General features: G+C 36.3%; 1 protein-coding gene across 7 annotated transcripts in view; it reads right to left on the bottom strand.

Annotated features, from left to right (window-relative positions):
* Window positions 1-3,708: 3,708 nt before the first annotated feature.
* LOC144968659 (stromelysin-1-like) overlaps window positions 3,709-9,976 on the bottom strand; it is a 26,160-nt gene continuing 19,892 nt past the window's right edge. For all 7 annotated transcript variants that reach the window (XM_078907215.1, XM_078907218.1, XM_078907213.1 and 4 more), the window contains exons 10-14: window positions 9,210-9,347; window positions 7,992-8,156; window positions 6,997-7,121; window positions 6,642-6,793; window positions 3,709-5,747 (exon numbers count right to left, since the gene is read on the bottom strand). In XM_078907215.1, coding sequence (XP_078763341.1) covers window positions 5,576-5,747; window positions 6,642-6,793; window positions 6,997-7,121; window positions 7,992-8,156; window positions 9,210-9,347 — 752 coding nt within the window. In that variant the 3' untranslated portion in view covers window positions 3,709-5,575. The remainder of the gene's footprint in view (window positions 5,748-6,641; window positions 6,794-6,996; window positions 7,122-7,991; window positions 8,157-9,209; window positions 9,348-9,976) is intronic.

Genomic DNA, 9,976 nt, shown 5'->3' on the forward strand with positions numbered 1-9,976 from the left:
TATGCCATTAGGGTCTATTCCAAGGCTGCAATTGTAAAGAGAAAGAGAGAGAAATGGATTAAGCATGTTTTAAAAAAAAGGAAAATGGGTTTGCCTGTGCATAGTGATTTAGGTCGAGGTGACTTACTTGAGGCCTTGCAGCGCGGCGGGTAGTCGAACTATGTACTTTTCGGGTACGAAGCAAAGGTCATCTTATATATTTGGCAAATTGGATTTTTAGTCACACTAAACCCTCTTCCGCACTAGGACAGGACTGTCCTGGGACAGTCCTGTCCCAAATCTGTAACATATAGAATTTAGAGGAATCTTCCGCACCTATTGGGACGGGACAAAACAGTCCCGTTGTGTCCCAAGCCGTTGTGAAATGCTACAAAATGAACGGGACAGGACTGTCCCAGTCCCGTGTTCATATCGTTTGTGATAGTAGAAAAATATAGCAGACTTCCGCACTAGGACAAAAAAGTCCCAGACTTGGCGGCGCCGTGTCAAAATTGAAATGCCTGTCTTTATTTTCTGCATCCCTACTACGACTGCTACTACTACTACTACTATACTATACTACTACTACTACTACTACTACTACTACTACTACTACTACTACTACTACTATTTCTACTGTTGCTTCTGCTGCTGCTAATGCCACTAATATATTAATACCTACATCCCTTACAATTTGTATTTATTTCCAATTCCATTGTATTTATTTTCCAACAATAGTCCACACTTTATTTTAGTTCACTGTCTTCTATACTGCATTACACAGTTCCTACCCGCCTCCCCTCTTTTAACATAATTAAGTACGCACCTTTTATAAATTTCTATTGCTCTGTTTTAATTCGCGCTTCCTCACAAAGTAGCATACAATTTCCTGCCCATCAATGTTTTTGTTTATGCATCTTAACAACGCCACTACCGCATTATCTCATTCGCCTGTAGTTTTTAATTCATCATATGTTGTTGATGAAGGGGAAACCCGAAACGTCCATTTTATCTGTTTTCGTATAGTAAACTGAAGCTTACATTCAATTTCACAGTTATGATTTATTTATTTATTTCAATTCTGAATATAAAAAAGCAAGAACAATTCAAAAAATAATTCTATGTGATGAAACCACGTACAGAAGGCATAGCAACATAAACATTTTCGGCAATTTAAAAACGTATGTTTATAAATATAATTTAAGAAGTGTCACACTTTGTGACACAGCAGTAACGTGTCTAAAACCGGTCGCACATCTATTCGGTACCTTGTGGGATCAATTATCTTTATCGTTATTTATTTCGGGAATTTTCAATGAAAATATTTTTAAGTAAGTCCTTCTGAGCCACTTGGACTCATTGTAAGACAAATTAACTCCTTTAGAGCCTTGTAGCCAATGGTACAGGAGTTATCCCGGTTTCAATAGCGTGAAGCGGACAATTAACGTATTTGTTTGAAAACCTTTGAACAGGACGCTAGTCTATCGCAGATTACTATCCCAGCTTGACAGGTACCCTTTTACACCTGAATGGAGTGAGTGATTGGAGTAAATTTTCTTGCTCTAGAAAGTACAAGTTGGCTTCGGTCGGAATCGAACAAAGAACCTCTGAGTGCAGAGTACAACGCGCTAACCATGGGCCATCTTGCCTCCTAAGCTTATAAATCCGGAACTTATCCATGTTGTTGTAGCGTTAAGCAGACAGATAACAGTTTAAAATTAAAAAAAATAAAATTACCTTTTTCATCCCATATGGGAAATTTTTCTTGAGGGTCTATTCCAAGGGAAGACTGGAATAACCCAGGCGTCAGCCGCAATGCAGCGCCGCAAATTGAGCTAGGGCGAGGTATAACCCAGGCGTTAGTCGCAGTGCAGCGCCGTAAATTGAGCTAGGCGAGGTGACTTACTCAAGGCAACACAGCGCATCAGCGGGTGATCGAACTGATGCCTTTCGGGTACGAAGCAAAGACCGTACCACCGAGCTATGCTGACTTTCTATTATCCTCTTGAATGATACTAGTCCGTCAAAGATTACTTTCATCAGCGAACCGGTAGTCATTTGCACCTGGGTAAAATGAGGTGATTCCAAGAAAGTCATTTTAAGATAAGATCGGAGATCACCATAGAGTCTACGGAATTGACCCTTGAGCAATCTTTGGGTCATTAAAGGATGCACCCAATATTGTTTTCTCTTTCAATTTGTCTTTTTTTTTTTCCACGTAGTAAAGCACAGAAATATGCAACCTCTATTTCATCCATTACTACTAGTAGTAGTAGTAGTAGTAGTAGTAGTAGTAGTAGTAGTAGTAGTTGTAGTAGTAGTAGTAGTAGTAGTAGAAGTAGTAGTAGTAGTAGTAGTAGTAGTAGTAGTAGTAAGTAAGTAGTAGTAGTAGAAGTAGTGGTAGAAGAGGTGGTAGTTGTAGTGGTGGTGGTAGTAGTAGTAGTAGTAGTAGTAGTAGTAGTAGTAGTAGTTGTTGTTGTAGATGTAGTAGTCGTAATAGTAGAAGTAGTAGTAGTAGTAGTAGTAGTAGTAGTAGTAGTAGTAGTAGTAGTAGTAGTAGTAGTAGTAGTAGTTGTGGTAGTAGTAGTAGTAGTAGTAGTAGTAGTAGTAGTAGTAGTAGTAGTAGTAGTAGTAGTAGTAGTGGTAGTGGTAGTGGTAATAGTAGTAGTTGTAGTAGTAGTTGTTGTAGTAGTAGTAGCAGCAGCAGCAATAATATTACTCTTGCTATAAGAATATTTCATGATTATATAAATCTTATGTAAACAAATCCCATTGTACAGTGTAAAAAATCATTATCGTCATATCGTATCTTATGTTGATTCATAAAATGTGAATTATTAGAGTTGTACCAAGGACTTATTTTTTAACTTATTAATTTATAATTCAAACTATTAAATAACTTATCTATTAAATAGAAGATTTTACATTATTATTATCACCATTATTATTATTATTATTATAATTATTATTATTATTATTATTATTATTATTATTATTATTATTATTATTATTATTATTACTATCATTATTACTATCAATGTTTGCCTTGCTTTATTATTGATTTTATTTACTTGATTTGTTGATGAAAATATTATATTCTTGTATGAGTTATATTGACAATTGCCTACAAATTAACTTTTGAATCTTGTAAAAAAAAAAAAAAAATAATGCATTCGCGCGGGTGTGTCCCGGGACAGTCCTGTCCTAGTGCGGAACCCCATTTGAATAGAAGTTTTCTCCAGCGGGACAGGACAAATTTGTCCTGGGACAGTTTTGTCCTAGTGCGGAAGGAGTCTAAGGCTCAGAAACCACCTTATCAATCAACATCGCCAAATTTTGCATGGTGTTTACAATTGACATGAAGATGGTTTCCATGTTTTATAAGACAATTAGACATTGTAATGGTTTTATCGGAATATCACATTTGTTTAGTCAAATTCCACCGATAACAGAGACCTCATTTTTAGTAGGGTTGTGAGTCAACTTCCGGTTAGCGAGTATGACAATGAGGTGGGAGTACTTGCATTGAATTGATACCAGTCAGTGGTTCCTCTCATTATTTTGAATACGATCCATTTCTTTAAATTCATATAACCATTTTCTTCTCTTAAAGTTTTAGTCAACACTTGAATCATACATTTTAAGTTGATCGACTTATCATCACGTTCATTCATTCATTTTTATTTCCCCCCCCCCCCCTACAAAAAACAAACAAACAAGCAAAACAAATATTTGTTACAATTTCTTTAATATGCATAGAGTGTGTATATAAAATAGCCAACATTCTGAGAGGTGGGCGGGTATAAAAAGATAGGAAAACGATTAATTATAACTGGTTGCTTTTATGAAGCATAATAATATTATGCATTAAAAAAAAGAAATAGGAAATTGAGAGAAATAGGCTAAGACAAAACCCGAAAAAACTGAACAAATTGTTACATATCGCCTAAAATCGGTATTAGTCGGGATGAACTACGTGTTAATAAATGAATTTAAAGTTTGAATGATCAGAAATGTAAGATTTTAGAATTTTGTGCTTGTAAAATCAACATCTATTCTTCTCAATAAAACATATTAATTTGATAACAGTCTCAAATTATTGACTATAAATTCAACTTTCAGCGTCTAAAACATCCCGATATATCACCTTTTTGAGATGATAGGTCACAATAAGTAGTGAATAAATACAGACATAATAATAAAGTCACACACACACATACCGTGGAATCCTGAGAAAGCCAACTCTACCGGACAAGAGGGTTGGTTGACTTTAAGCAAGATTGACCTTATCCATTATCAAATTATATTCAATAAGGCCAACAAAACAAAGAACCCCCCCCCCCCCCCCCCCCCCCCCCCCCCCCAAAAAAATGGGACCTATAAGAGGTGTTAACTTTAAGCAGGAGTTGATTTTAAGAGTGTTGACTTTATACGGATTCCAGTCTATACCAGCACACACAAAACACATTCTAAGTCTATCATATTATACTTGTATTTTTTTTACCTTAGTATAAGGTAATATAGACTAAAGTGTTTTGAACACTTCTTGACATCAACATATCACAGCACATTAGCACTATGGACAAAGCGATAGACTGCAATTTTATTTTTACAAATTTGGCACTCGTGGAAATAAAACCCGATCTTATCAATAACGGCATAATTTGATTAGAAAATGTTTTTAATGTCTATAATTATTTTTAATTTTCATAAATTATTCTTAAAATTGAATTTTAAGCATTATGTCACATCGAGATAATACCTTTTTGAGACGATTAGTCACCTTTATAAAAATGCTGTGATACAAAGAGGAGACTTTCAAAACCTGCATAGTAGCATGTCATCATTCAAAATAAAACTTGCATATTTTAGCGATTTGTTTTTAGTGACTTAAAGAGGAAAATACTAATATTGCTTGCCTCATTGAGCAATATCCTGAGTATTCTGTAACTTCAAATTTTCTCTGGTGATTCTAGGGTGTCCAATAGATTGCTTAAGAGTGTTCATTTTCCATCTGGATTTGACTGAGCAGGCTTTGAAAGTCACCTCTTAATATTATGCAACCCATCGCGTCAAACTGGTATTATGTCGAAATGGAACAGATGGAGAAGATTAAATGTAAAGTCATACTGATGATCAATATTAAGAATTCTTAGTCGTTGAAAGTTAAAGAAACGAAACTCACTGTTCTTAATGAAGGTATTTACTGTCATTGAAATGTCATAAGTCAGCTGCAAATTTAACATTCAGCATCATATTCACCCCAACATAATACCGTTTTGGGACGATCGGTCACAGTTATAAACAGAAATCTATGAAATAAAGGAGCAGAAGGAATAAGATATGCGTACATTTATTTACAAGTCTGATACACAGGATTGTTATGGTCTCACTGTTGTAATGGAAATACTCTCAAACCAAAGTGGCGTTGATTTAGAAGTTTAATATCCAAAATTGTATAATTGTCTAATTGTTTAAATGAAAAAAAACCCCGGAAACCATCACAAAATACTGTCCATTACGACAATGTTGAATCAAGTCCTCAATTGCATGAGGCTATCAGACCTGCAAATAGGTGGGCAAGGGATGGAGTGAATCAGTTGTTAGTGACTCCATTGTTGATGTCAGATGTCAACCAGCTGAAGACGTCACTTTGGCTTCGGGACTGGGATCTCAACTGACTGGAACGGTTACAGTTCAGCCAGATGGTCTTGGTATCCTTGGGGTAGCCAGATGACATGGTGGCACGGGAGTTGTATCGCCAGTATCTGGGGAATGTGGACAGGAAAGGGAAATAGATAAAAAGAATTAAAATAATAAAAATGAAATAAAGTATAATATTTTCCTTTATTCGAATGTGGACAGGAAAGGGAAATAGATAAAAAGAATTAAAATAATAAAAATGAAATAAAATATATTTTCCTTTATTCGACTTCAAGTGAAAATTTTCTCTACGGTCCATCTAGAAAAAAAAAAACAAAAAAACAAAAACAAAAAAAGACGTCATCTGCGCACACTACGAACAAAATAATATCCGTCTTGTCTCTTGGACCTATCGGCCACATTTTGTACGAACGATTATCGCATTTTATGCTCAACTCTTTCGGACCATTTTTGTAATTCGTGGTACTGTCTTAAAATGGTTTTCGGCATATCTTGCATGCAGGTAGCAGATTGTTTTCATTGGTGGAAAAATATCCTGCAGCTTGCCCATAAAATACGTGCTCCCCAAGCCTCGGAGCTTAAAACCCTCGATTAAGTCATCGGGGATCATAATGTACTATCACATGTATGCAGATGACACCAAGTTGCTTGAGACTTCCATCCACAGTCAAATGACAGAAAAGCACAATTAGTCGGCAAACATGATGGCAGCTAAAACGTTAATATATCACATCAAATCTAGAATTCGTGTCCCATGTAGTCGGCAGATACGATGGCGGTTAAAACGTTCTAACAACACGTCAAGAACAGTTCTTGGCATGTCTCGTCAGCAAATTCGACGGCTCGAACTCTGAGACCTAATTCAAACCGTGTTGTGACTTGTGAGTTGCTGTTACATTATGCACAAATGCATATAGATCTAGATTATCTAAATCATCAATATCTTACTTCGTTATCTTTTTCTGTCTCATATTACGTTAATTTATTTAAAATTTTACCTGAAATATTTGAAGACGTAGTAGAATCCGTCATAACTCCTGAAGGCTGCGTCAGGATTGCTGGGGAATCTAGTCCAGTATTCTCTCGTTCTTCTGGGATATCCAGATGGGGTTTGTGTTAGCCCTTCTGTCCATCGAATGTAGTCACGGCCCTGGGGAATCATACAGTGGGGATGATGTTGATGATGATGATGATGATTTTGGAGATGATGATGATGATGATTGTGATGATGATTTTGATGATGGTAATGACGGTGGTGGTGATGATGATGATGATGATGATGATGATGATGATGATGATGATGACGATGATAAGACAAAACAAAACAAAGCAAACAATTTCCCTCATACGTACCTTGAAGAGGTAAATGCCTCCATCTCTCCATTGCATCGCAGCCCTGATACGTTGGAAGGGGGTTGGGAGGACTCGGGGGTAACCGGGTTGTTTCTGGTAGCCCCTGAACTTCCAGTATTTACGACCTGAAGGGTTAGAGCAATTGCGTGTTAAACAAAGGGAAGGAATTTAGCTCACTTCATTTACTTCCAAAAAGAACATGATACCAAACACGAACTTTTTTGGATTTACCGTTTCAACTGGATTTTTGTTTTTGATTGAAGACGAGTTTTGAGTCCAGAAGATTCCATGTTTGGTATTTTAGAAAGCTGTTATGTTCATTTTTGTACATTACCTTTTAACGGTCAACAGCTGCTTCGAGCAGCTTAGTATTCACTTTTACTCGCTTGGTATTTTCAAAAGAATAGATTATGTACCGACATGTTCATTTAAACACAAAACAAGATTCTCCACAATTCATTCATATAAACCAATTGAAGATACATGAAACTATTTATTGACTGTGATATTTTGATAGGGGGGGGGGGGGGATTCTTTAAAGTAGATAAAAACCATTTTGACTCAGCGTGGCAAAGTGATATTATTTCGAATTCACTAGTTGAAGAAAACTGACTTGAATGTAAAAAATGATCAGTATTAGAATATGTCATTTCTAAAACTCACATTTGATATGTTAAGCTTAAAATTATATTTATAGTATCAGGTTCATCCCGACATAATACCTTTTTGAAACCATTGGTCACATTTGAAAGTGATGAAATTTAGCACGAAATATTAATAACGAGAAATTTCCGACTAGAATATGACATAATATCATATCAAATCATATCATGAATAAGGGTTGAGCGGGTCTAGTGACCTTTGAATACCATGTAATGGGAAAGAAAAGTAAAGTAACGCTGTACATCTCAATCAGGCCACAAATAAAGGTAATACCTAAATAACATAATAAAGTATTTCAATAATAACAAACAAACGAAGTAAAGTAAATTCACCTTTGAAAAAGAAGAGATTCCTGCCGTATCTGTCATAGACAACAGCGTTGATATTAGTGGGAGCTCCACGGAACATTCTCCTAATTCTTGTAGCGTTTCCGGGACCGTTCCTAGTGATGGTGTATACCTCTCTTCCCTTGAAAGCCAGGATTTTCGAGTCGTGGACTGAAAGGACATACGAGTTTTTCATTCAAGAAGGAAGCCAACAACAGAGAGCCCATAACTTATAATACTAGTTCGTTAAACAAACTTTTGCGGTGTTTGTGTGTTGACCTCGTGAATCTCAAGAGAGACAGTACGTTGGAAACCACTTTTTGGAGTGGTGGATGCCGTCAACTGTAGAACATCCCTCTCGCAGCCTGTGGAAGGGTGCCATAACACTCGGATCCCGGAGTCAACTCCCAATAGCCGCACTTTTCTCCTCACCTAAGCAAGTCTTCTTCTTCTTCTTCTTCTTCTTCTTCTTCTTCTTCTTCTTCTTCTTCTTCTTCTTCTTCTTCTTCTTCTCCTTTACTAATACTGCTATTACATTTGTACTACTACTACTACTACTACTACTACTACTACTACTACTACTACTACTACTACTATTACTACTACTACTACTACTACTACTACTACTACTACATACTACTACTACTACTACTACTACTACTACTACTACTACTACTACTACTACACTACTACTACTACTACTACTACTACTACTACTACTACTACTACTACTACTACTACTACTATATCTACTACTACTACTACTACTACTACTACTACTACTACTACTACTACTACTACTACTTCTACTCAAATACTACTACAACTAAACACAACAACAACAACACACAACAACTACTACTACTACTACTACTACTACTACTTACTACTACTACTACTACTACTACTACTACTACTATACTACTACTACTACTACTATACTACTATACTATACTAACTATAAATAATATATAATAATAATAATATAATAATAATATTATAATAATAAACAATAATAATAATAATAATATAATAATAATAATAATTTTTCTTTTTCCTCTTTTATTACTCCTCCTCTCCCCCCCCCCCCCCCCCCCCCCCCCCCGTACACTTCGTCTTCCCTCTAACTACAGATAACGATAAGCGTTCCATAGTTGGAGGTATGAATCTCTTTCCAATTCGTGCCCAATTTGTTATTCGTACAACCAAGAATCGCACACTTACTCTGTTCAATGGCATCAAATCGAAGGTTACACCCGCCTTCAGGGCTAGTGGGGCGTCTCGTGGTAGGACGTCTAGTGACTGGGCGTTGGGTGACTGGACGCTGGGTGACTGGACGCTGGGTGACTGGTCTTCGGCCAGCTGAAGGAAGATACGACCATTTACCAGAAGCCCGAATAATTCAATTATAATATATACTTTTTGAAAAGCCAAGTTGTTGAGTGAATAAATTTATTGTTACCCGCCTTAAACCCCTAATAAGTGAACGAATAATTAATGGTACGCGTTTAAATCAAATATTCATTTTAAATATATTTTACACCAATGACTGCCTGCGCACAAATGATTCTACCCGACTCTACTTAATTACAGGTCGGATAACCCAAGTGGATGTGTGCTCATTGCTGTAATTGCAATACTCTCAAATCACAAAATATTGTTCATTATAGCGATGATCATTTAAGCCCATAATTGCGTTCGGTCGTCAGACTTGCTGGTAATGTGTGCACGTTGATTCTACCCCTTCCCAAAACATAATTCGTGACATTAGATTATCCAGCGTCTAACTGAACTTAAATATGACAGAAGAAAAATTGATGTTTTTAAAATGTCGTAAATTAAAAACAAAATAAGAAACCTTGAGTTGTAGAATATAAGATTCCTTGATTCTTGCGTTTTGGAATCCGAACTTTGTTCCTATCACGAACACGCAAGCTCGAGCAACGATCTCGAACATGTCCGGAATTCCAAAAAGCAATAGTGCAAGAGAG

The sequence above is a fragment of the Berghia stephanieae genome, chromosome 3 (genome assembly GCF_034508935.2).
Source record: "Berghia stephanieae isolate SIO BIC M18660-M18661 chromosome 3, UCSD_Bste_1.3, whole genome shotgun sequence".
Lineage (NCBI taxonomy): Eukaryota > Metazoa > Mollusca > Gastropoda > Nudibranchia > Aeolidiidae > Berghia > Berghia stephanieae.